The sequence below is a fragment of the Crocodylus siamensis genome, chromosome 8, assembly GCF_052110815.1.
Source record: "Crocodylus siamensis isolate JL-2025a chromosome 8, ASM5211081v1, whole genome shotgun sequence".
Lineage (NCBI taxonomy): Eukaryota > Metazoa > Chordata > Crocodylia > Crocodylidae > Crocodylus > Crocodylus siamensis.
In genome coordinates this window covers 67,182,097-67,208,830 of record NC_143402.1, presented here as the reverse complement: position 1 = coordinate 67,208,830, position 26,734 = coordinate 67,182,097, and the positions used below count along the sequence as shown (strand labels likewise).

General features: G+C 45.9%; 1 protein-coding gene across 1 annotated transcript in view; it reads left to right on the top strand.

The window, feature by feature from the left end:
- Nucleotides 1-26,734, top strand: part of MYO15B (myosin XVB) — an 88,147-nt gene that overhangs the window by 17,424 nt on the left and 43,989 nt on the right. The window contains exons 2-19 of the mRNA XM_090061590.1: nucleotides 4,574-7,913; nucleotides 8,009-8,070; nucleotides 10,552-10,615; nucleotides 11,969-12,078; nucleotides 12,417-12,491; nucleotides 13,107-13,203; nucleotides 15,256-15,359; nucleotides 16,853-16,916; nucleotides 17,495-17,608; nucleotides 20,633-20,794; nucleotides 21,121-21,234; nucleotides 22,392-22,450; nucleotides 22,561-22,684; nucleotides 23,285-23,380; nucleotides 23,987-24,118; nucleotides 25,467-25,592; nucleotides 25,890-25,967; nucleotides 26,415-26,563. Of these exons, the coding sequence (XP_089917716.1) occupies nucleotides 4,617-7,913; nucleotides 8,009-8,070; nucleotides 10,552-10,615; nucleotides 11,969-12,078; nucleotides 12,417-12,491; nucleotides 13,107-13,203; nucleotides 15,256-15,359; nucleotides 16,853-16,916; nucleotides 17,495-17,608; nucleotides 20,633-20,794; nucleotides 21,121-21,234; nucleotides 22,392-22,450; nucleotides 22,561-22,684; nucleotides 23,285-23,380; nucleotides 23,987-24,118; nucleotides 25,467-25,592; nucleotides 25,890-25,967; nucleotides 26,415-26,563 (5,027 nt within the window). The 5' untranslated portion in view covers nucleotides 4,574-4,616. The remainder of the gene's footprint in view (nucleotides 1-4,573; nucleotides 7,914-8,008; nucleotides 8,071-10,551; nucleotides 10,616-11,968; nucleotides 12,079-12,416; nucleotides 12,492-13,106; nucleotides 13,204-15,255; nucleotides 15,360-16,852; nucleotides 16,917-17,494; nucleotides 17,609-20,632; nucleotides 20,795-21,120; nucleotides 21,235-22,391; nucleotides 22,451-22,560; nucleotides 22,685-23,284; nucleotides 23,381-23,986; nucleotides 24,119-25,466; nucleotides 25,593-25,889; nucleotides 25,968-26,414; nucleotides 26,564-26,734) is intronic.

Sequence of the window (26,734 nt, the reverse complement as noted above, 5' to 3'; positions counted from 1 at the left end):
AGATTAGTGGCTGTGCTGTATCCATGGCGTGAGGCGATACATTTGGCAGGGTAAGAGAAGTGTGTAGAGATAAAATCAGAACTTGGATTCTCTCTTCTTAAAACAACACTAGGGTATTTCTATTCTTTTCTCCTGTCTTCAAATTGTTTCTGCATCTGTCAATAGCATCACAGCTCGTCCTCTTTTCTCTAGTGGGGAAGGAAAAATTGCAACTGTATTGTTGGGGTTTTTTTGTTCTTAGTTAATTAGATGCTTCTGGTTATATGAAGAGAGGAACTGGTAGGCAGGGTCCTGCAGTAACCTCAAATGTGGCATTGACAGCCACCCTGGACCAAGGACAACAGCTTTGATTCTATAAGGAGTTGTTGATCTAGCCTCTGACTATTTTATTCTTACTATTAATGGGAATTAGAAGTGGGCCTGGATTGAAACGCTGGATCTGAATGGTCTGGAATTGTGAAATTCAAACTCTGAACCAGGTTCCAAATCTTGGAAGCCTTTATAATGAGTCGAAACAAAATCCTGAGTTTCCCTCCCATGCCCAAAATTGGAATGTTCTTACTTTTCATCAAAACCCAAGTGTCAGAGCAACAGTACATCTGTCATGTTAGTTGGATTTAATTTTCCTGAGATCATCTACCTTCCAAACACTAGACAAACTAGTAATAGACCAGCTGTTGCTGCAGCACAACCATTATGTATACCCTATGCAGATGCAATACAAACCTTACTGTCGGCATGTGGAGGGACAAAATACTAAGGATTTAGGGTCCAATCATGCTGCCATTAAGATCAGTGAAAAAAGTCCTCATTGTCAGGAGCAGAGCTGGGTTAACAGTTTAGGTCATAAGCTTCGGTGCATTATATCACTCACCCTACACACCTTAGGCTTAAATTAAATGAAAAATGGAAAGGGGCAAGTTGTGCCTGAATATTTGCAGGGAAGGGGGTTGGAAGGGGGTTTAATGCTGGAGTATTGAATCTGAAGGCCCCAAGGAAACACAAAAGGGTCTGGGTTTTAATCTCGGCCACTCAAACCTGCAGTGCTCTCTGGGTATAAGCTACTTAGCTTCTGTTCTGAGGCATAGTAGCAGTATGTTGCACAGCATCAGAGCTCTAGCTTGTTGAGGTGGGGGGTGGATCTCCTCCATGGTTTGTAGTGAAGGAAGGAGCAAAATGAGCAGAGCAGAAACATCTTGTCCAATAAAACCATGCACTATGTATTCTTGGGGCACTTTTCGGGACATCTCTCCTCCAGGATCAAATGATCCTCCAGAGTGCTGCTGCAGTCTCTATTGTTGGTACCAAGGCTTACGCAGACTCGGATCAACTGAGTTGTTCTTTAGTTTGTGGTTTTCACGCTCACAGCTGGGTGACCCAGGCTATATTTCTCAGAGCCTTGGAATGTATTTTGGGTGGGTTTTTTTAAAAACAATTTTTGAGGATAATTGACAAGCTTCAGTCAACATATTGTGAGCAGTTAGCTAAGGCTCCTGAAACAGGGAATGGGTTTAATTAGTCAGCCTTCTTTCCTCCTTCCTTCTTCCCCTAGATGAGCTCTATGCTGACCCATCTGATTTTTGCAGTTTCTTTCCAAACCTCATACCCCACCCCACTAAGAAAAAGTGGTCTTGTATTAGACGGTTGCAGCAAACCAGTGGGTTGTAAAGTCTGTACAATACTCTGTGTCTGTACACCACTCCCCATGCCTTAAACCACTGACACAGTTGCAGGTCTGTAGTAGTGCCATCAGTTCTCCTAACTCTGCTGCAGTTAGTGATGCCTTAGGGAGTTTTCTGAAAGCCCTGGGCTGTTTTGTCACAACTCTGAGTACTCTGGCGTAGATGCTTTAGAGTAGTATCGCCATGGATTTTAGGTGCATTATACGTGGCTATACCAAAAAGAGCTTTGCTGTGCAAGACCTACAATCGGCCATTCATATCACTGATATCCCATAAAGGCTTCTTGTATCCCTTAGGTTGTGAACAGGCATTTGTCCTATAGTCAAGTTGTGACTGTTTGTCCTGGAACAGAAATGTCTCGGGTTTGGCATGTACATGTATTGCCTTCCAACCAGGGTTTAATGAATGAGTGGCTAAATGCACTGCAACTTCTCTACCATTAATTCAATGATGCAACCCCAGGACAGCTGTTCAGATGCACTTTGTGATGTTCTGGGACACACTGTATGTACTTTTTACCCCGTGAGCCTTTCTCAGGGTTTGTCCCAGAACAGAGATGGATATCTGAATGTTTGCATTTTGTCCTTGGATTAAAACATTCTTTTCTGGGACAAATACATGTTTGTAGCCTTATTAGTGTACATACCACCTAAGCAGTCCATGACGGCCCTTAGGCAGCTGCTCTGTGGAGCTACAGTGAACCTGCAGGTTAATTCCAGATTCCTGTTGCCCAAGTCAGGGAAATTATCAGAAAACTCTCAGCTGAACCCCCACTCCCCCATCTCTCCCTCCCTGTACAATGATTTTCTGCATCTTCTAAGCGTTGGATCATTCTTTATGAATTGCTTCTTAGTGTCTTGTCAAGTATTAACTATCCCAAGCAGTGGCTCTCCCATCTCTTACTTCTCACTGGAGCCAATGTCACAGCCTTGTAGATTTTGCTGCTACCTTCCCTCTCTTCTTTTCCTGGCCTTTTCCCCTCTTTCCCAACCCCCATCCCCTCTAGGCTCCTCTTTTCCATTTCAAAAACAATCTTCCCAGTGATGCCCTCTGTAGCCTAACCTAAATGTCTTCAGATTTGGCGTAGTTGCCTAAATGTTAAGCTCCTGGAGGAGTAAAATCAGACTCTGCCATTAGTTCCTGATTAAAACACATGGACAGGACGCCAGATTCTGACCTTGTTAATTAAGAGGTTGTTTTGGAGCAAAGGATCTTTATAACTGAGAGGGATGGAGATGATATTCCCCAGCAGACAGGGAGCAGAGCAAACCCGCTAGTTACTTTACATACTTTATTTTCCCCATAATCACGGACAAGAAATGAGGAGACAAGCATTGCTGATTAATCCTTAGAACATCTGCCTTTCCCCAGATGAGTAGCTAAATGAATGCTTGGGAAGGAGGTAGAAAAATGCCACTATCCTGGCAAACCCCTTTAAAGTGCAGACAAGTTGATCTGCACATTTGGGATGATGCTTTCCCAAACGAACATATAGAACATGATTGTGTACAGTAATGGGTAATGTGAGAACCGATGGCAATGTGACTATGCACAGTAATAAGCAACATTGCCACCACTGCTGTCACCTGGGACCATGTGATTTTTTTTGTTTTTTGTTTTGTTTTGTTTTGTTTTTTACTGCTGCAAACTCTTCTGTTCAGTTGTTGGGACAAAGGTATCCTGATCCTGAAAAATATCCTGACCAGGCCAGAACATGGCAATGCCAGTGTCTCCAGGGCTGTGGCCTGAGCAGCTCCTTAGAGAAGGAAGCTTGGGTTCTACTCTCTGCCCTCACTGGTTTGCCAGTTTGTCCTACCTCTTTCCTAATCCTCCCCCCATCCTTCCCTTTTTTTAACCTTCTCCCTAGTGAGACTGTAGCTGACCCAGTCAGGACAGACCTAATCTCTGCTGTGACAGTTTGTTTCTGGATCCAGACGTTTGCCACTGAGGCTAATCTCCAAGACTGTGTTTGGCCATAAGTGGAGCATGAAATATTTGCTAGTGTCTTTCTAGTCCATATGTATAACTGGAAATATATCACTGGGATCCCCCCTGCTTATCTTTTATTTATCTGTATCATTTATAACCCTTAACTATTATCTAGCAATGGCTGTTTACCTCTTTACAAAGAAATGCTGGATCAGATGGAGACAGGATAACAGTAGATAATAAGGCAAAAATCTTTGTCTGTATTTTTGACATACAATCTGACACATTCTACCCACTTAGCTTGTAGAATCTGGGTCAGATAGGTTTGCTTTCTGTTTTGTAAGAAACAGAACAATTGCAGTTCTTCTAGTTCTCCTCTGTAGCATCAAGTTGGTCCTACATTTCCAAGCCAGAAACAAAAGTGCAGTTTACTCTGGCTCCGTTGCAGTTTTCCAAGGTAGTTATCTGCTTACTTTCCTTCCATTTCATGCTGCAGTAGCAGGACGCATTCTGTTCTTTCTCAGCAAAAGAGAGCTAAATGGGGAAGGGAAGAATAAAACAAGGACTACTTCATTTTTAGCCATAATATGATGCTATCGTTAAGCTTAAATCACCATTCAAAATGATGGGTCTATCTCTTGATTTAAGCATAGTAGACCTCCCTATAGTTGGAATTGCTGTAGTTACCCATGAAAAGAAAGGCTTGGAGAAAAAGAAACCTGCATCCCAAATCTTAGTGTGATTCAAGATGATCACATACCAGGGATGAACTAGTACATGGCAGTGACAACTTGGGCCCCTTTGGCTTTTTGCATCTGGGTCTTCAAAACTGTATTCTGTGAGTCAGTCCTGTTGATGTCAGATGCTTAAGGTTTTGCAGGAGCCAGCCTCCCTGTTTGTTCATTTATACTGGTGACAGTTGTCAAGTGGTGCATAGAAATAGCATGCATTTCTTTTTATAGGTGAACTGCAGTAAGCAACCAGGTGCTTCTGAATGTTGGAGGAATGGCACCCTCCAGATCAAAGGCCCAGAAGAGAGGTGTCAGGACAAAGAAAGCAGGGAAGGAGAAAGCTTCTCATTCCGAGAAGAGCCTTCCTGAGAACTGCAGAGTCCAAGATGGGAGACCCAGGAAAAGAAAGGGCAATAGCCAGGCTACATGCAAAGACGGTTCTTCTGAACAAGGCACAGTCCCTGAAACCACATGCGTGACAGGTGCCTCAAAGAGCCAGAGAGAGGAAAGGGTTAAGGGAGGCAAAGAGACTGGCCACAGGAATAAAAGCAAAGAGGACAGAGCCCCCAAGAGCAGTAACCAAAGAGAACTTGGTTCTGGTGGAAAAGATGGAGAGCAATTATCATCCAAGGTGGAAAAGAGAAAAGCAAGGGTCTCCAACCACCATGGTCTGGGATTAGGCCAAGGAAACCAGGCCAGTGTTTGTAATGAGGAAAAGGCCACTGAAGGCGGCAAGAAATGTCATTGTAAAAGGAAACACAGAGAGCACCTTACTCGAACTGAATGTGTCATTGAAGCTGAATCTATGAAGTCCTTCACAGTGGAAAGTGAAGCTTCTTCACAGAAACACAAGTTGCCTTCAAGCAGCAGCCATGCTAGTACTGGGAAAAAATATGATAGGAAATGTTTCTTCAAAGAAACCACTGAGAAAAAGTCAGGTTCCCAGCTCCAGAGGAGTTCTGAGCTTAGCGCCAAGGCAGCAAAGAGTAAGGGTGATGGGCACAAGAAGAAACAAGGTGGGAAACCAGCCAACACTATTTCCAGTGCCAGTGAGGAAGAAAAGACCCTGGAAAGCTCAGAGGATGAATCTCATTCTGACTGGAGCCAAGAAAAAAGAAAAAGAACGACTGACCACATCACTGAAACCAGTGAAGACCAGGGAGGCTCATCGGAGGATGAGTCTTCTAGTGAAAAAGAGGAAATCCAGTCTTCATCCAAAGGAAAAGACTGCCAAGAGCCACAGGATGCAAACACTGATGTGACCAGTGAAAGAGAACAGGTGGTGGTGGGCCAAAGAACAGAGATTAAAGATGAAGAAACTGACTCTGAAGAGGCTGAGGTTGGTGGCGAAATGAAGGAGCTGGATCCAGTGCCTGGGCAGAAAAAATCTACTGTAAGTGTCAGCAGTGAAGATGGTGGTACAAGTATTTCAGGGTATTCAGGGTATCAAGTCAAAAGCTCACCAGAGAGAAGAAATGAGAATGGTGGTGAAGAACTGGAAGATCAAGTGGGAAAGGACAACAGTGAAGAAGTGCCTGAAGATGAGCAAGATGCATCAGAAAGTGATAAGAAGGATGGCACTGAAGAAAAAGATGCCCAAGAGCAGGAGAAGCTGCGAAAAAACCTTCTACCTAGTACCGTGAAAGCAACACTCCTTAATGTTGGCTTGAGCAAACCCCTCCAAGAGAATGACCAGGGAGGGAAGATGCATGATGGTGACAGCATGGTAAAAGACAAGCCTGCATCAGCCGCACAGCAGGCATGCCTGAAAAAGAAATCCCAGAGGCTGGAGACTGCAAAACACCATCAGGATTTAGGAGGTATAAATCAGGGTAATTCTTCCTCTGGTTGCAACAAAGAGGAGGAAGCAGTCACTTTGATTGCAAAGAAGTATAGTCGTCTTGCCTTCCAATCCCAAATCCTCCTGAATCTGAAGAACAAGCATAAAGATGCTCAGGCCAGACTGTTAGTGAGCAGTAAACAGACTCCTCTCCAGAAGGCAGCAGAAACCAGCACTGACCTGGAGAAGGTAAAAAGCTGTTCTAAAACCAGTGCCCCGAAATCCCCTAGGGCACGAAGGAAACCAAGGCCAGCAAAGAATCTAGGAGAGGCAAGATCAAGTCTTTCCAATGCTTCAACCTGTTCCTCTAGTATTAAAACCTCACCTGAGAAGCAGCATTTTGGAAAGAGAGAGAGGATTGGGAAAGTTGTTGGCAAGGTCAAGCTAGCTTCAAGCCAAGTGGCAGTAGTGGGAGAAGAGGAGGTAGCAGAGGAAGTGGCTGAAGATGCACCTGCTGAAAAAGAATATGTGCTGAAGCAAAAGGGACCCAAGTCCCCACACACGCTCTCTGCTTTTAAAAGAGTAACCAGCTGGCTCAGTCTAAAGTCTCTCAAGAAAGTAAGCCTGAAAGCTCGCTTTTTGAGAGTGGCACGTGCCATTGGCATCTCAGGCTGGCTCTTGAAGAGGTTTGGGAAGAAGAAGAGGAGCAGCAAGCCATTTGGGTTTAGGAGGAGGATGGCAATCAGGATTGTTAGCACTGCCAGGCTGGCCAGTAGGCATAGCAGAGCTTCCATGGAGTTAGCGGGAGCACCGGAGAAAAGAGAACTGAGTAACAAAGGATCTTCTTGGTCACACACAGAACAGGATCAAGCTGGTGTTCAAGTGGCAACGGGACTGGCCCAAGCAAAGTTGGCGTCATGTGACTCTCCCCTTAATGAAGCCAGTTCCTCTCTGCAACTGCTAAATTTGGATGAGGAAGAGAAGAACATCCCTGATGCCAAGTTTGCCATAGTTTTTCCCAGAGTCCATCACATAGTAAAGTCCAAAGGCTCCTCTTCAGACAGCTGTGGGAATGGCGACCCACAACAGAAGTCAGTGGATGCTTTGGGCAGGAAGGCAGCGATGTCTGTGCAGCCAGGCTGTAATTTTAAATGTGATCTTCCCAAGCCTTTAACAGAGCAAAGCTGCCAAGGGAGTGGCCGAGGATTCTCCTGCAGTGATGAAATGAATGAATCAATGCCGGATGATCGAACTCAAGTGGAATCGATTGCAACACAGTACAGAGTGACTAGGCTTTTAAGCTCCTCATCCCAACTGATAAAAATACCAGAGGGTAAGACTACTTCCACATCTCAATTCTCCACAAAGGGGCAAGCTTTGCAATTGCACCAGCAGGCCACTAAACCCTCCTTCTCTCTAGAAGCAGCTGAAGATTTTTGGCACTCGCAGGGCTTCCTTCCATGGGACAATGATGGTGATTCAGGGCATCTGGGGGCCTCTCCCTGTGAGGGCGATGCTGACAAAGAGGTTGCAAGCTTCATTCAGGGTGCTGGGACTGAAGCTACTTCCCGGGTGCATTGGACTCAGCGGCAAAGTCTGGGCTGCGATCCCATGACATGGCTGAACTCTGAGATGCTGCTCCCACGGATCACCATTGAGAACCTCAGCAAATGGGCTATGTACAGAGACCAGGAACTGGCCAAGACCCAGATGCCAAGGACTTGGAAGGAGAGGTGGGAGGCAGAAGACATGGCTGAGGATATGCTTGAGATGGAGTTCACACAGAAGCAGGCATGTTCTGCCTTCTGTTTTAAGTAGTGTGTGAATGCTTTGGGTTGGGGATCAAACTCTGTGCAGCTTGTAAACATTTCTTATGTGTTTTTCAGGTGTATTTGGGTGAAGGTCACACTGTGGAACTAGAGGAGGTTGAAGATCTCTCCAGACTGGAGTAAGTAATATCAGTGACGACGCACAATTAGCAGTGAGCTGCAACAGCTCATTCGTTACCCATCCCAGTATATCTTGGTTCTGCAGTAGGAGAAAGTGCACTGTAGAATATCTCACACAGCTTTTAGAAAGGGGTGATGTTAAACATGATAGTGAGGGTCTGTAAAAAGCTGAATTGCGCTCATTAGTCCAAGGTCTGCTTTGCAGAATCTCGAGTTGCTTCTCAAACTTTCTCTCTTTGCCAAGAGAAGTTACCAAGCCTCCATCTACACTGTGAAAAGGTGCTGAAATGGGTTTTCAAAAATCAACCCATTCTATAGATGGAGAAACTAAGGCCTGGAAAGTTAAAGTGACTTCACTAATGGATATGATTGGGAACAGAACCCCTGGTCTGTCATTTGCTCTCAGTACCTAAATTGTGTAATGAAATAAAGTCCCACTGTGCTTGGATGACACATGGTGGAAATAGAGGCCCTTTTAGATGAGGGAGAGATTTTAGTGCGTCTCTAACTGCCTAATCCTGTTCCTAGTGAAATCATTATAAAATTTCCATCGGCTTCTGCTACATCAAGCTCAGGACTTAAATATATTTATCCTTTTATGTCACTGAGTTCATTGCTCTTTCTAACACCAGAGCACCCTTAGCTGTTGCTCATCTCTAACCAGGGACAAACTCTAGCCCTGCTAGATTGATTGAGAAACAGCTTTAACTCGCAACATATGCAGTTGTTTAATGTCTACTGAAAGTGTTTGGGCTTTTATTCCCTAGACAGTAGCTATTAGGGGCAACATGAACATAGAATCAACCTATGGGCACCTAGACCCGCGCAGCAAGGCTGCTTTGACACACTGTCATTACAGCATGTCAGAACAGACTCAATTAATTGAGTCTGCTGGAGCATGGTAATTACTGTGCTTCAGGTAATTACCATGCTCCAGCATTCCCACACTGAAAAATGGCAGTAGGGTGCTTTAACTAAAGCTTGTTCAACAAGCCTTAGTTAAGGTGCCCCTGCTGCCATTTTTTAGGGCAGGGATGCTGATACAGGTTTCCCTTGCTATATGCTGTACGTGTGTTCCTGGAAAATGGTGCATAACTTGAATTCACATAAAGGGATCCCACTTTTCAAAGCAACGAATAGGGATACGTTTCAAAACGTCGACTGTACTGACCGCCAGACCTGTTTCTACCACTTTTACAAGACGGTTTCAGTACTCGCCAACAGCAAGCACACGGTGGTGGTGAATGTTTAGCTGGTGTGAAGAGAGGGTGGTGAAGGCTTCATTGATGGACCAGGAAGAAGGGTAGGAGATAAGCTAGTGGGACACTTAGAAGCCATAATTGGGATGGAAACTACAGAAACACGTGTCGCAGACAACGAGTGAGGAGCATAGATCCACACAGGAGACCTATAAATTTTGCTGCGTGTCATTCCCACAATGCACTGCCCAAAGCAGCTGACTGCGGGCTTCCACCACACCGATCGCATACGAGTGAATTTACTTTGTATATTACAAATTCTTGGTATTAAAAGGGTCATCGCATATGAGCAAATTTGCACATACAGAACCCGTATAAAGCAAGGAAACCTGTACACATGATGCTCTGGAGCTTTACTTAGAGTGGGTTTTGCAGCTGCTGTAATTAAAGCATGCCCCTGCCCTGGAGCATGTATATAAACACCCACAGGGTTGGATGGGCCCTCAAAGGTCACCTAGTCTAACTCCCTGTGTGAATGTAGGACGTACAATTCCTATACTGTCCCAGATAAATGTTTCTTCGGCCTCTTCTTGAAAACCTTCAGGGAGATTCCGCAAATTCCCTGGGTTGTTGGTTGTAGCTGTGTTGGTCTAAGGACACAGGCAGACAAGGTTCTTTGGATAGATGTGATATCTTTTATTAGACCAACTAAGTAGTTGGGGAAAAGTTCTTTGCAAGCTTTTAGGCACAAACACCCTTCCTCAGGCATAACAGCAGCAGAGTCTCCCAATACCTGAAGAAAGGCGTTTGTGCCCAAAAGCTTGCAAAGAGCTTTTTCCCAACTAGTTAGTTGGTCTAATAAAAGATATCCCATCTACCCAAAGAACCTTGCCTGCCCATGACAACTTCCCTGGGGAACTTGTTCCATTGTCCTATTGTTCACACAGTTAGGAAGTTTTCTTCTGAGATGTAACCAGTCAGCTTCACTGCAGTTTAAACCTGTTGCTTGGTGACCTGCCCTCTGTAGCAGAGGCCAACAGTTGTTCTCCCTTTTCTCTATGACAGTCGTTCAGATGTTTGATTGAACATTATTTCAGTGTCGGGCACAGTGTTTTTCTCTTGTATAGCACAATTTAGATCCTGCCAAGGTCTGAGCCTGGACAGTGAAATCCAGGAGTGGTCTCAGGACCCAGCATCTTGGTGTATCCCTAAGAGAGGGTAGGCAGATTTATTTTATATACACAAAGCTTTTGGCTGATACTTCCTTCCCCGTGTTTCTAGGGATGTCTGTGAGAGCTCAGTTCTTTTGTGTCTGAAGAAGAGATTCCATCGCAATTTCATCTATGTAAGGACACCTTTTTTTAGTGCTAATTCATTTGGAACCAGGACTCTGAGGGTGGGTTTTTCCTAGTCTCAGCTAGGGTACAGTCCTCAGGCATCCTAACATCTCTTCCCAATAGACACCAGTGGTATTGTGACCGTGGGCCTTTTACCTGCTGTATCACTCCAGCCTGGATCACATTCTTTACTCCTTAGAGGGGTCCAGAATTCCCAAAACAGTTGTACCAGCCCCTATTGCCTTTCTCAAAATCGGCCATAAGGGGCACAGAGAGATGCTGTAACATCCCTCTTTTCTTTTGTTCCCATAAGCAAGTGTTTCAGCACAGGATACATGTAATTGACAGACCACCGATGTATGAAGTTTCACATAGATGCACAGTAATTAACCCCTGCACTGAAAATCCTTCTAAATGCTGCCAACAATAGGATCTTGGAGTACTGTGTAAATGTGTATCCAGGAAGGGGAAATCAGGGTGGAAATGGCTGCATAAGCGACATTAAAATTAGCATGTATTCACCTTGCACAATAGAACTAGTCTTTGCACATCTTTCACTTGTATCACATCTGATAAAGACCAGATTTGAGTCCCATAGACCAGCAGAGCCTGTTCAGCTCCTGGTGTCTTTTCTGTCATGCCCTTTCTTAGTACAATGGAGAGTTCCAATCATCAAAACCTTATTGATGACAATGAGGCAAAAGCCATCTGGGCCCTCCCATCCTGCAGGTAGATTCTGCAAGGCCAAGGTCAAAGAAACCATCTTCTCACTTGTAAACAAGGCCAATGAGAACAAGTGTGGAATTCAACAAGAGGCTTTTCCTAGAGTCACTTTTTAAACTGCAATCCACTCTTTAAGCCTCAAATATTCTGGCATGGTACTTTGTTTGGAATGGGAATTCATTCATTCACTACCCTGAGACCTATTGAGCCTCTAGGCAGGATAGATAGGGTAAGAGAGGACAATCGTTCTGTGAGCAGGTGGAAGAACATGTCACACACCCTGGAAACCCCCGGGTTTCCCTATGTCCTGAGTGTGCCTAGCTGCAGTTTCAGGCTGAGCTCAGCCAAGTTGGGAGGGAATTCCCTGTCTTGTCCAAATAGTCCCAAGAGTCACTTCTGGATTTCACACCAAGTTTCAATATGAAACTATATTTCCACATGGGGAAAAATGTGTGAAGAACACCCCCCACCCCTGGCAATTAATTTAAATCAAAACCTTTAACATTGCAGTGAAGCTGATTAAAACGCTCTGTATGGATTATGTAACATAGTCATTCCTAGTTCATTTCAAATGCCATTTAGAAATCTCTGATGAACTGTTAAATCTAATACCACCACGTCTTTGTTTCCTCACCTAGACCTATATTGGGCAGATCTTGGTCTCTGTGAATCCTTTCAAACCCCTCAATCTCTACTCAGAAGAAGTGATGGCTCAGTATCGGCAGGAGATGCTCTCCAAAAATGCTCCGTATGTTTGTGGGTTTCCCCCCCCTATCAAATAACCCAGTTTTTCTTAGCCCTGAGAAGCCTTTGTCCTCCATGGTTTTCCAGGATCATTTCACTTGGCTGAAGCTGGCCTCATAGGGTTGGGCTGGAGCTGGGTGAAAAGTACAGTACGTTAAGCAAAGTGGTCCTTACCTGGCACTTGCTGATATTGTTGCTTCAAGTGTGCCGTGCCATGTTTTCCTTGAACAAGGTTTTCACCCAAGAATCTTAAAGTGAAAATCCAGGCCTGATTCAGGTCCATATTCAGTATAGACATTCAAGGCTGTAGTAACAAACTATAATTTTTTTCTGTGCATCTAGGCACATCTTTGCCATTGCAGAAATGGCTTATACACTGGCTCAGACAGCAGAGAAAGAGCAGTGCATCGTCATCAGGTAGGAGATGACATTTCTGTCCATGCTATGGTATGGTGTAGATCTCAGAATCCTCCTCTTCCCAAGTTTCTTTCCCATTGTAATAGCCATTTCATAGGATAGGAGGATAGCAAGTAATATCATGGCTGAAAAAGGTTTCATGGGGTATGATAAGGGTTGTTTAATTTAAAAGTGGGACATGACAAGAGGGCACATGGTAAAAGCCCATGACAATTATTGGTAGAAAGGAGACTAGGAAGTCAGGTGGTTTCAAATGTTGCCCCAGGCTTGGTGCCGTGCCTCGGCGTATGATCAGCTGCCCCTTCCCCGTCTTGCTTGTGTTAGTCTGAAGGTAGCTGCTCAGCAGAGATGAGCCTGCCCTGGTTGACATGGTTTGAGGTGGGAGGGGAAAGCATTTGGCTCTTTATGGGGTTCTCATTTGGAGCTGTGTTTTTCAGCTTGCCTCCAGACTTTTAAATAATGTTAGTTGGATCCTGGACTGTCATGAGTCCATAGTTTTCCACTGACTTTGGTGGAATTGACTTAGACCAGCACAAGGTCTTACCCAGTTATTATAGGCACTCCTGGCCCAATCCTTATATCCATCCCTCTGATCCCTAACCCTTGCTCCAACAGTGGGCACAGTGGATCAGGTAAAACGGAAGCTGCCAAAGCCATTGTGCAGTACCTAACCGTGATGTACCAAAGACAAGATGGCCATAGACTCAAGCAGGTAAGAGGCAACTGCTTTACTTTGGGCTGTGATGGGTCACTGTGGGCTAGCCAATGGCCCACTAGCCAGGACTGGAAGATAGAAGCAGAGGCAGGACTATTCCCTCTTCAAGTCCTTTATGAGGGGGCTGTGGAGACAGAGGGTGAACACGTTGCTCCCAAGCTTGCTTGCCCACCTTTTTGGAGGGCATAGCACAAAACACTTCTAGTCCTGTTTTTCCCTGTGTACCCAGGTTCAGCTTTTCTCTTTCATGTCCCGTGAGGTCCAGCTACTCCTGTCCCAGGCATATGCCTTATAAGACCAACTTGAACCAGTCAAGTATCAGTGTGAGCCCTCTCTGGTTGTGCTTTGCCTGCTGGAGAATGGCATCCTTGTTACACAGATGGCATGACTGGCTTTGGGATGTGTAGTGTTTGAGGAGAGCCAGAGGCCCAGTGAAAGACAGTGGGACTTGGATGCTCGTAAACTTTATCCTGGGAGCCTGAGATGCTTGATGCACAGTGCCAGAAACCAGAGCCCATTACTAACAGCAGAATACTAGCGGTAGGAACATCATGAGATTCCTCAAGCTGTGCAGCCTCCTGGCAAGAAGACAAGAAAACTCAGTTTCCCCTCCAGTCATTAGCCTCTCTACTGAGCCTGCCTTTAAGGGCCCCAGACAGTGACAGGGATGGTTGTTATTAAGTGAGGCTACTAGGGACCTGCTTCTGAAGTCAGCAAAATCCTTCATGCTTGGCACTCTGGGCAGTAAGGAGTTGGGAACTGTTCCCAGGGTCAATGCCAGGTGGCTTTGAGTCCAGCTAGCAACCAAGAGCTAGAGATGTTGAACACAGAGACGCCAAACATCTCCTGAGCTGAACCTCGGACCAGCTTGTAGATGCCTGGTGTGTCTGCTCATCTTTTGCAGTTTTGTGCTCTCTGGGGGAACAACCAACCTTTTGTTAAGTTTTTTGTACAGCTCCTGGCCCTATGGGGCCTGGTCTCTCAGCTTGATTGCAGTACTAACTGCCTGTCTGATATTAAAAAAACAAAACACATAAGGAACAGAAATTTGATAACAAGGAACACTGTGATCCAGTAGACAAAAAGACTTGTCCTCAGTGCAGCACTTCTCTTGAGTTAGGCTTCATCTATAGTACAGAATTTGGCTGGTATAGCTCTGTTTCCTAAGTGTTTGAAAAGATCATACCCCTCCCTGGCTGATCTGGCTGATACAGCTGTCAGTAAAACCACTAATGACTGAGGACCTTCACTTCTGTATGGAGAGCGGCTCTGTGGCTTTGTCACCTGGGAAAATAATGTGCACTGGGCTTCCACCAGGGGGTGCTCCCATCCTAGCTAAATCACCCCAGCCAGTTCTGCAATGGCTCTATAAGGCTGTGATTATATTCAAGTTACTTCCTAGAAGGTATTACAGCCGGTGTGAGGGTGATTGCCGTGTAAAGCAATGCTTGAGCTGCAGTGTGACTGGGCTGGATGCCCAGGAGATGTTGCAACATGAACTTCTGGCTGGTTTCAGCAGCACTCAAACCTCAACCCTCATCAGCCCCCAGCGCATCACCCAGCAAAAGCTTACAGCTCCCCTTACCTTGAGCAGGAGACTTGTATGTGGGGGGTCGGATTTGGGGTAAAACCAAGCTCATGCTGTGGCAAAAGGGAGTCTAAAGGGGCTAGTGATGGGATGCTGACAGGTTGCATTTCTGTAGCATCTCTTAGCCTTTGTCTGGGACAAGGATTCCATCATACTTAATGCTCAAGAGTTTGACCAAAGTCAGCCACTATCCCAAAGAGCTAGAAGCAAATCCAATGGCTGACCTAGTTCAGACTCATTTTAGACTAGGAACAAGGTTCACACTGTTAACATGACAGTAGATAACCATCAGAAATACCTGCCAAGCCTTGTGCTGGCTCTAGCTCAAACAGGAGCCCACACAGGCCATAGGATGCACCTGTATTACACAGGCAGTCTGGCCAGGTGGTTTCTCTGGTCCCTTTATGCCTGAAAGTCTGTTGTTTGTAATATAATGTCTCCTGCCCTGTCCTGCCCCCCAGCCCTGTGAGGTCCTGCCCATCTTGGAGAGCTTTGGGAATGCCAAAACCATCCTCAACGACAACTCGAGCCGCTTTGGGAAGTTTCTGCACGTCCATCTGAGGCAGTGAGTCAACAGGGCATTGAAGGATGCTGTTTGCTTCCAGCCTGGCAGTGAGGTGCTGGGTAAGGGAGGGAGACACTGAGCCAGACACCCCCAGGAACAGCACCAGGGTGCCTCTGTGGGCAGGTGGGCTGTGCAAGGGGTTTGTGTAACCCAAGTCTTCACCTATCCCACTTTACTTTTTCTTTGTGGGGGTCATCAATAAGTTTGTGACCCTGAATTTGCTTTTGAGTGTGCTTTGAAAGCTCTCAAGAAATCTGCCAGATTTTCCTGATTTGAAATCCCAGAGGCCCTGTTTGCAGTTTGTTTTCCACATTCAAGTAGCGCTCAGCTGAGATGAGAGTACCCTTTTGATAGGTGTTGTACATGCACATAAGTGAGGGATGTTCCTATGGTCTAAAGTGCCAAGACAGACAGAGGAAGTGGTGGGAAAAGAGGCCAAGAGAGAAGAAGGGACTTGCTCATGGTGTTACAGCCAGTCAGTGGTCAAGCCAGAACTCAGCTCTCCCAGGTCAGTGCCCAGTCTTCTCAATTGTGCTGTTTCAGTATGAAAACCTACCGGGATGCAGGTCTATTTATAACCATTTAGAGCCTGTTGAGGATCTAATCTGGTTTGGTCTTACGGTGAGGAGAGAAGTGACTGATCTCTCTGCCATCGTGCCAGACTGTGGCACACCTAGAACTGTGTTCAGTGTTGCCAGGCCCTGGCATGGTAAGAAGGATCAGCTTTGTTGACAGATCAGCACTTTGCCTAGTGGGTCAGGGTGGCTTGAATTATGTGGCCATGCTGCTTAACCTCATTCGCATCTCTGCATTCAACCACACCACTGCTACTTCTAGAGTGGTGACCGAATCTGCTGCCTGGTTATGAGCGGTGTGTCAGGATTGTTATATGATGTGGCAAATATTTCACTAGCTAATAAAATCCTTCATACAGCATAAATCCTATGACAAGCATTGGTTTCTTCCCACTCTGCAGGGCCCATAGCATGTTACTGCTGCAGTAGCATCTTATTAGCCCCAGGCCTCATTGCACCAGGTGCTGTATATGTGCAGCAGAAAGACAGCGCAGACCCCAAAGAGTTGGACAAGAGATGATGGGTTCAATACAAATGGATGGGAGAATATGGGGAGATGGTGAGACAAGCCCGAGTGTTTGGAAGCTAATTAGGGTTATGCCTCAAAACATTTGGGGGATTTGGGGATCTTTCTGAATTGTTTTGTTTTTGTATGGCAGGGTCACAGCTCCACTGCACTTCAGGATAGCCTTCTATCTTTACTTTCTATCTGGTTGCTTGCTGTACAATGGGGCTGCTCCAGAATCCCAACTCTGAAGTCCTCCAGACTTTGGTGGTGGCTTTCAGAGACACAATTTTTGCCTTGGGCCCATGTCCCTAAGTAATGGCCCTCCTCAGTCAGATGCCTATGCTGTACAGAGTACAGTTGGGTCACCAAAAATCCCTCATCTTACAGAACCTTTCTCCTGTCACACACAGCGGAGTCATGGTGGGTACGTCCATCTCCCAGTATCTTCTGGAAAAGTCCCGTGTTGTGTTTCAGGTAAGAGCTGACAAGCCCTTCTTCCCATGGTCATGCTCCCTGCATATCTAGGCCACGTTTAGTTTCAGTTGATAGTGAATAATAATTGATACTGAATTTTCCGCTTGGACCTTAAATGACAATATAGGAACAAAAGTGTACCTTGCCAGTGTAACTACACTGCATTGGATCTCCAGCTGATGCAAGTCAGGGTCGGTCCATTGATTTCAGTGAAACTATGCTGACTTGCACCAGTTGAGAAATTGGCCCCACTACAGAAAATAATCAGAATTTTGTCTGGAGTTAGGCCACTTGGTAAGGCTTTTTCAAAGTTTGTGGGGGGGAGGGGGGTTGTCCTTTTCCTGTCCTTTGGGGATATGGCTGGGATCAGCAGCAGGAGTCCTGTGAAGGAGGATGTATCCCCTTTGGCATTTTAAGTATAGTTTCCAAGTGGTGCAGTTCTTTTGAGACTTTGGGTCTCACTTTGCTCAGCCCAAAGATTTGGAAAGAGCTCTACTTAGAGATGCTTTTCATTGGTACTTATGCCATAGGGCACAAAAACAGGATCTTAACTAACGGCATGAGTTATACTTTCTCAGGCTTGTGGCGAGAGGAGCTACCATGTGTTTTACGAGTTGCTGGCAGGGCTGCCCATGGAGCAGAAAGAGCAGATGTACCTGCAGGAGGCAGAGACTTACTTCTACCTGAATCAGGTGAGTGAGGAGGTGCAGGTTCTGCAACATGTGGTAGAGTGACATGGCTGACCCTGCTCTTCCCTCTCACATCAGCTAAGGCCCCAACAGGAGATGACTAAGAAAGCACGTGCTCTGCTTCCCTTCTCAAAATCCTCTTACAGAGGTAGCACAGTATGATTTTGGCTCTTGGCTACTGAAGGTCCTGTCTGGAGCCCATGAATGAGTGTCTTTGTCCGTAATACTTTAGGTCATTTCTCTTCCATCTCCCACCATTCAGGCCTCTTCTCTTGGAGAAGGGTATGTAAGTGGGACCTTTGTTCTGTGAGGGTTAACCAAACAATGACCTGGTACGGTGACTCCACGGCTTCAGTGTCCAGTGAAAATAGCCAGATCTAATATGCCTTTGCTTGGGTTTATAATCTACCCTGCACAAGAAAACAACAGGTGAGATGCCTGCTTTGTCAGGGGTGGTTCTTTTCATCCTATATCCAGCTATGCAAAATACTCGATTAAGTTATAGGTTAGTAAATTTAGAACTGCTAATAAAAAGTGCCAGGTCTGAATGGAGGAACTGGCCAGCAAAGCTGCAGCAGAGTAAATTGTTCTGGAATGAAGTCACTTTCATGCTGAAATAGTCTTCATACAGGATAGCTATTGCTGAGGAACTTATGAATCATAGTCCTATATTTAGAATGGTATCAGTTTTCCTCCTAGTAAAGATGAGACAAGTGGCCTTATGACTCTAAGAGGTTCATGTAATTAATGGCCTGGCATAATCAATAGATTTGTATTTCCTTAACACCTAGAAAGAAGCAAGCATCATAGTATCTCATTTCAGGCAATATCTATGCTCCAAAGTGCTGCAAAATCTCAGCCCCCAGTGGGGGCTTGGTGGTGTGGATGTTAAGGTACATGGTTGACAGCCTCAAGGTTGCAGGTTTGAAGCTATAGCAGAAGTGCTCATGATGTGGCCCTGCTAGGTTCCAAAGAATCTGTAAGTTCTGCTAAATATCCTGTTGCAAGGACGTGAAAAGGAAGGAAGGACAACCCATTGTCAGCATAGCCAGGGTGTAGATGCAGCTGTAGTGATGAAGAGTGCTTTTATCAGCATTGTGAATGCCATTCAAGGTGGCAGTGCAGCCAGGGTGATGGTGGAAAGACTTCTAACCCTTAGTTAGCTGGAGATGATGATGGCCCTGCAGCATCCCAATGAGAGCTGATATTGTGAGTACAGTGCCTTGGCCTGTTAGGAATTGGGGGAAGGGGAATTCTGTGTGCAAAGGAAGATGGGTAGAGCTGGACAAAACCTCATCAGCCAAATCTTGGGATTTGGGCTTGGCAAAACCAAACCTGGGGGTAGTTTGGTTCTTGGTTTCTGTCTGTATCAAAGTTTCGGGTGGGATGGTCAGTCAGGAGTCTTCTGCCACATGTGGAGTGTTGCACACTCGCTAGGGAGTGCTCACTTTAGTGTTTCTGAAGTACCACCTTTATGATTTATAAATGTATCTGGATATTATCAGACCTGTCCTGACCAAGGTGGAAAGGGAAGCATGGAGGGAGGAGGGATTTGCCCAGAGGTTTGCAGCAAAGCTCTGTGCCAAGGGCTTAAACCTGTAGGCCAGGCTGTGTCCTACAGTATTCACTTGCATACCACAACAATTCCCAAAAATCAGTCCTTCAAAACTAGGACACATGCTTTAAGCAGGGAAGCTGATTTTACTTTGCTGGAATAAAAGCATGGAGACACTGTGGCACCAGAGGGCTTCCAGCTTCTCTCTGGGACAGCAAATAAGAGAGGCAGTCTAGTGTTAATCCTTGTACAGCTGCTGTCAAATTGGCAACAGTTTGTGGCTGAGTGACCAAATGAGCAGATACTGACAGCCATCTTTCAGCGCAGCCTCTACATGCAAAAGCTAGATATAAGCCACAACTGTGGAAAATCTTTTCCCAACACTCTGCCTTCCATATTTTATTTGTGGGGGGTAGGATATTCAAGGAAATACAGTGCGCATTTTGTTGTTCTGAAGCATCAAGTGTTGGGTACAGACCCCCTTCATTATATCCCTGGTGATACATGGCAGGTGAATTCCAACATGACTTATCTTAGAAAGCCTCAACTTGCTGCTGGACTGGGGCTGGGAAAAGGCTTCAGTGCCAATAGGCTTGAGAAACTCAGCATGGCCTTTACCTACCACTCAGCTCTCTTGGTCTTTTACAGGTTATATTTAAAGTTTCTCCTGGTGCATCTAGATGTATAGACAGGTCTGTTGGGGGTGTCCTCCTCAAGCGCTCGGCTGGTTCTTCTGTTTCTGCTTAGTTCTTCAATGTGTTGTGGGATGAATTTGTGGTCTCAGCATGATTTCCATGGGGTTCATTAATTTACTCATTAACAATTCATGTGATGCCACTCAGATTATGCAGCAAAAGGTCTCAGTCTCTGATCCTAGACCTGTAATTCAGTCCATGCAGATGAAGGCAGATCCAGGTCCATGGAGCTTATATTCTGAGAGAGAAGAGATGGGCCAATTAGGGCCAAAATTGGCCTAAACAGGGGATTGGGTTCCCCCCACAGCTTCCAACTCTTATTCAAAGGCTGGACTCTTTATTGGCCTCAGGTTGCAGTGCCTTCAGCAGATCACCCTACTCTCAGGAAAGGTTCCAGCTGGAGAAGGATTTGAACTATGAGGGGAGAAAATTTTGGCTCATATGGATGTCTGTGATAGGAGCTGCTGTGAGGTGGGAGCATATGTGTGTCAACAGAAATGTTTCCTGAGGTTGCACGTACCTGATATGGAAGGAGAAATATGGACCAAGCCCCAATCTAATAGCCCAGAGTTGAACACTCCTAGGTCTGGATGAAGTGTAAAGTGTTGGTCACAAACGTTTCTGAAATGGTCCCTCTTCTGATGGGCCCAGTACAGTCCCCTTGCATTTTGCAACCCAGAACAAACTTCTGCAACCTGGGGCCTGTCTCCTGTCCTGGGATGTGACCTTGGAATGAGAAGCTGGCTGTGATTTAACCCCTGGTCTTGGTTCTCTCAGGGCAGAGCATGCAACCTATTGGGGAAGCAGGACGATCAGGACTTTACAGCCTTGATGCAAGCACTGCAGGGGATTGGCCTCTCGGATGATGAGCTGACCTCTATCTGGGCAATGCTGGCTGCTGTTCTGCAGCTTGGGAACATCTGTTTTACCTCCTGTGAGGTATGTTAGTCCCTTGCTAGTTCTGGGCGTGACAGACACTGAATAGTACAGCAGTCTCATGATGGGACTTGGGGTATTGTTCCCTGTTGAACACAGTCTCATCTGCTCCTCTGAGACTGCTGCAAATACCCAGAGGAGAATCTGGGCTGCCTGAGGTCTTTGGAGCCTAACGAGCCAAATTCAGGCAAGCTGAGGCACTGGGGTTTTGTGACCTGCCCTTGTGCAATGAGGATGAGACCAGTTTTCTGCAGACGTTGCCCTGGGTAACAAGTCTGGGACCCTGTCTCCAGTATCAGCTTAGACCTTTCTTTTCCCCCATGATCTAGAAAGGATCCTTTGAACTTGCAGCCATCCCCAGTGACACAGAAATCCGGATTGTGGCCAACTTGTTGCATGTCTCGGCAGATCTCCTGCGAAGTGCCATCACTCATCGGGTCACTGTGAGTACCTCATGGCCACTTCATTTCCCTGTTCTCCTGCTTGAGCTTGTGTTGTGTAGGGAAAGGGTTGAAAAGGATACCTGTGCTCTGCCCCAGCCCTGGGCTTTTTCTGCAGGGAGGTCTGAACAGTAGCTACTGGTAGCCTGTTTACAGTAGCCACGTTCTGCATGAAGTAGGAATGTCACCTCTCACCCCTTTTTTTTTTTTGCTGTGTTATATGAAGCAGAACAGCCTCTTCACTTGAGGGCTGGTGTTTATGTTCATAGTAAGAATCCTGAGAGGGGCTGGCCTATAATCAATATATAGGCTTCCAGTTGAAGGGACTTCCCTTGCCATCTGTCCCCAAAATGGCACCATACCCTGAGGCGAGAGCTCGGCCACAGGGATAACTCTGACTTCGTTCCCTAAGGTGCCCTGAACTCGGGTTTTGGCAAGGTGCAGGAGGAAAAGAGTCCCCAAAAACTTGGGTCCTCTGATGAGAACATGCTGTCCCCAGCCCTGCAGGCTTTACACTGAGAGCTGGCACCAAAAGGCAGCACACTGCAAGATGAGTTCTGTAGGGGTCTCTAAATGTGTGCGTGTGGGTGGGTGTGAGATGGACATGGTGCTCCATTATGCTGAGAAACCTTTGACCTCAGTCTGGCAGTGTGAGGGCACCTTGAAGTGGGCACATGTTTCACCCCTTCTACTGACTCAGTAATCACAGAATCAGTAATTGTGCCTTAGGGGGTACATCTATACCATGGCAGGAAGAAATAAGCTCCACCAACCCTGGAAATGCAGTGAGGGTGTCCCAGAATGCCACCCTTGAGCCCCCTGGAAATCCAAGTTGGGAACATGGTGTTTGGGGCACCCTCACTAGTATTGATGGAAGTGGCTGGGCAGGGCTTATTTCCTCTGTGGCTTGAGTGAACTTCTTGCTACCACAGTGTAGACTCACTGTTAAGTCCAGATGAGTCCCAGGCCCAATCTCTCAGATAACTGGCTCCCAGCTGAGTAAGACCCAGAAGTAAAATTAGACTAGTCTTGCCTTGCATTGTGCCAGGGGATTCCTGGGCAAAGAACTCCCATGTTTAGCTGTATCGATTCCTTACGGGTTTCCAGACAGAACCTTTTCTTGTGAGTCCTTGTAACAAATAACGCTTCCTTCTATCCAGGCAACATCCTATGACCGGATATTCACCCCTTTGTCTGTAGAAGGTGCTATCGATGCCAGGTAACCAATCCCGCTTTGGTCACTTTATCTCACTTAGTGAAAGTAGCCTGAGAGCATTATTTTCCTGGTAACTGCCTGGTTTGGTTTTCCCCCATGCTTCCCCCACCAAGGGATGCCATTGCCAAGGCTGTGTATTCCCTGCTCTTCGACTGGCTCCTGGAGAAGATCAATGGATGGCTAGCCCCTCAGGAGATGGACAGCACTGTGGGCATTGTTGACATATATGGCTTTGAGGTTGCTTTCCCCATTCATTTTAAACTGTCTTGGAGTTGCTGTCCTGGCTGCATGTATGTGTCCTGGTTCTTCTATTTCACTTGTTAAAGCAAGAGGGAAGCTCGTAAGTATTTGCTTATGCGGGGGGAAGACAGTGTCCCCCAAGGCATGGGGCCCTGTCTGTCTGAACTGTGTGTAGTGTCCTACATACTTTTGGTGCAATGGAAATAATATCTTGGTCTGGACTCTGGCATTTGTACTGTGTGACAAGATGGCCAAGCCAGTTGGGAAGGATTGGGACTAATCCAGCATTTTGACCCAAACTTGCCCCGGCCTCAAATTGTACCTCTGGTTTCTACTGAGGCATGGCAGTGTGTGGTGCTCTGAAATACACTGTCAACTAACAATGCAATCCACAAGCCCAAAAAGCAGACTGTGATTTAAAAACACAAATAGATCGCTTGGATGTTAGAGACATGTGCTGATTTAGGTCCAGCATTTAGGTTCTAATGATCTACATGGACCAATTATCAAGACTTGCTTTAACACATGAAATAGAAGAACCAGGACACATACATGCAGCCAGTACAGTGACTCCAAAACTTTACTGTATCTTTCCAGGATTTGGGGGTGAACAGTTTGGAGCAGCTATGCATCAACTTTGCCAATGAGCATCTCCAGCACTTCTTCAGCCAGACAGTTATTGCCCAGGAAGAGGTAACAAAAAACCCTTGCTGGGAGAGTCAGCGCACATTCAGGGAGTTGAGGCAGCCTCAACTGGAGAGCACTTCCACACAGGGAAGAAAGGCATTGACTGGATCTATTCCTCGATTTCAATACCAGTGTGTTCTGCCTCTGGAATGGGGGTTATTAACAAGTCATTGCTAATTCTGTAGTTAATTAGTAGAGAAAGAGGCAGTTGGAGCACTTCTCCACTGGATACGGTTTACTATAAGCAACATCTCTTCGATCTGAGACCCTAAAATATCACCTGGAACTTATAAGGCCAGGTGGGCCTGGCCTTAAGGCCAGGGCTGGAAGTCACTGGTACCAACTGTGCCCCTTGTGGAAGGGCAGAGTACTATTTCCAGATTCGACATCTTGTCTGCTGCCCCTTGCCTTGCTGTCGTCTACCTCTGTTCTCCCATGTTAGAAAAAGTGTTCACAAGCTTAGTTAATGGCTAAAGTGGGGAGGTACCATGCATGTTTATCACACTATTAAACCTCTAGTTTGCTGAGGAACCAATCAGATCTCTGCTAACTTCCTGAATTTGATGTTTGTTTTCCTGGCCGGGGTTTGGCTGGATGATCTCTGACTGGTAGGAGGAATACACCCAAGAAGAGCTAGTCTGGATTCCCATTTCCAAGATCCACCAAGAGTCATGCCTGGATCTGATTGCTTCAAAGCCCCATGGTATCTTGCGCATCCTGGATGACCAGACATCATTGACCCAGGTTAGGAACTTGCTGTGGCTCTCAAGCCACACAAATGGAGTAAAAAGGTCATTGTGTCAGGAGGGAAGTGTTCTCTTCATAATTACACTTTTGACTAGTTAATCTGGATTAATGCTTCTCTGAAAGACAACTCCGTTATGCCAAATAGCCATGAGCCCACATGACATTTCTCATTCCTTCTCTTCAGTAAAAGGAGATTTTTGTCTTTTAGGGGGAAAAGAAGATCATGGTTTTTGATATGAGACAAGCTGTTAAAATAATTCTGGTAGATTTTAAGCAGTGAAAAGGCTATTGCCTTTACAAACTCTCTCAAAAGCAGATTGACACAGGTGCCAGGCATAGACAGTTAGTGGACATCTCTAGAAAGGCTGGATGGTCATTTTTGGACTGATTCACTCCAAAATTTTGCTAAGCTAATGTTATGTGACATAGTCAAAGGGAGATAATTTTGTTTAATGTTTCTATTGCTTTTGGGCCAGAAGGCCTTGAAAAATGTATGTACAGGCAGTCCTCGACTTGCGACATTTTGAGTTACATTTTGCAATTACGTTTATAAATTGACACCCTGTTTCAACTTTATGATGTCGGTTTCAACTTTACAACTCTTGAGCCAATGCGACGCCACGCCAGCGAACAAGTTCGCTGTGTCGTTCGTCTCCCTGGAGAACATCTGTCCAAACTGCCTTGGACGCTTTTTTTAAGAAAGCAGACAAGACTCCAGAAAAACTTGCAGCCAGGACTTCTGAGAAGACTCCAGCCAAGAACCCTTCAAAAAGTCCAACAAAGTCACCTCAAAGAAGCCCTTCCAAATCAATATGATTGCTATTTATGATATAAATACATTAATGTAGCTATGTTACTCATCTATAATTGATGGAATACAAAATTCTGGGCTATTTTTGGTGAAAATAGGGTATAAGGCCTTGGTTCAGGAACCAGCCTCCCCATTTATAACGTTTCAACTTAAGATGCATTCTTCAGGAACCAAATGTGTCATAAGTCTGAGGACTGCCTGTAATAACCTCCCTCAACCAAACATGGGTCATCAGTGAGGAATCAAACCCAGAACCCCCAGCACTGTAGTAAGAGCCTCTGTCACCCGAGCTAAGGGAGTAACTCTCCTAGAAGTCTGTTATTATCTTCTTGTATGATCCATCTACTACAGATGGCATGGAAAGGTATAACCCACACTGGATAGTGAACTCACTATTTGCCACATAAGGTATATACCTGGGAGAGAGGGGCTTCCCTTTATGCACGCTTACAATTTCAACTTCTGTTGAACAATGGGGGTTAAACAAAGGACTTGGCTGTGACAATGTAAGCCATGTATGCCTCTCCTGCTCAGGCCACTGACCATACCTTCCTCCAGAAGTGTCATTACCATCATGGAAATAGTCCTTTGTACACCAAACCCAAACTGCCTTTGCCAGTCTTCACTGTGCGGCACTATGCAGGTCCAGTCACCTACCAGGTAAGTTCCTGGGGTCAAGCTGGGGCAGTCTATCGGGGTCTGGGGCCATAATCACTGGGTACTTTGGATGATGCTTGTCTGCATTTTTCCTGGTCTAGTACCTGGATGATGCCTGCTTGCAGATGCTGCTAAGGAAAAGCTGCTGTGTTCTGAAGTTACTCTGGGTGGCTTAAGTCACAAGAGGACAAATCAGAATATTTATGCAGTGTGCCTGACTATGTACTGGAGATTCAGAATTTCTGTATTTTTTGGTTTGCTGATCCATGCTAGAGATTAAACCACAGCTTGACTTTACAGGTCCACAAGTTCTTGAATAAAAACCATGACCAACTACGCTCAGAAGTCCTTGATATTTTCTCCCAGAGCCGCCTCAAGGTACAGCACATGATTAGGGCAACTATTTCTGATGCCAGTATCTGACAGGCTTCTCCAGTGCTTTCTTCAGAGAAGCACAAAGATCAAAGCTCCTGAGAGAACTTGAACACAGTGTCAAGGCTTGCACTTGGGGTTGTGCCAAGTCATCTGCTTGGCAAATTTGTGAGCTCAGGCAGGCCCAGAATGGGCAAGACTTGGCAGGGCTTATTTCTCAGCAGTGTGCCTGGTCTCACCCAGGAGGCCATACCTAAGGTCAGCCTATATTGTCTGGGGGAGGTGTGAATAGACCTGTAGCCTTAATCAGTTGCAGCCCTTCTGTTGTGGGTAGCTGGTGGTGAGAGTGGTTCTTAGTCCTGGACCATTAGTTCCAGAAGGAAGGGGCTGTTCTTTCAAAGCAGCAAAGGAGAGTGTTACGTCGTTAACTTACTGCTTTCTTCTCCTTTCAAGCTTATGTCCAAAATTTTCCAGAGGGCCAAAGATCATCATAGCCAGCACAGGGAGCTGGGAACAAAGGGCAAAGGGCTCAAGCATGCAGCCTCGACCCTGGTGTCCAGATTCCATCAGTCCCTACTGGATCTCACGGCCAAGCTGGGAAGGTGAGGGATACAGGGGTGACACCAGCCCTATTGTTGCTGACTGCCTGGTGTAAAAGCTCCCCTCACTCACTTGATTGTTCTAGAAGGGCTTTTATTGCTGGGAATTTGAGTGGTTTAGCTAGGTGGTGATGGATGACGGAACCAGAAGAGGAGGATGTTTGGTAGAGATGG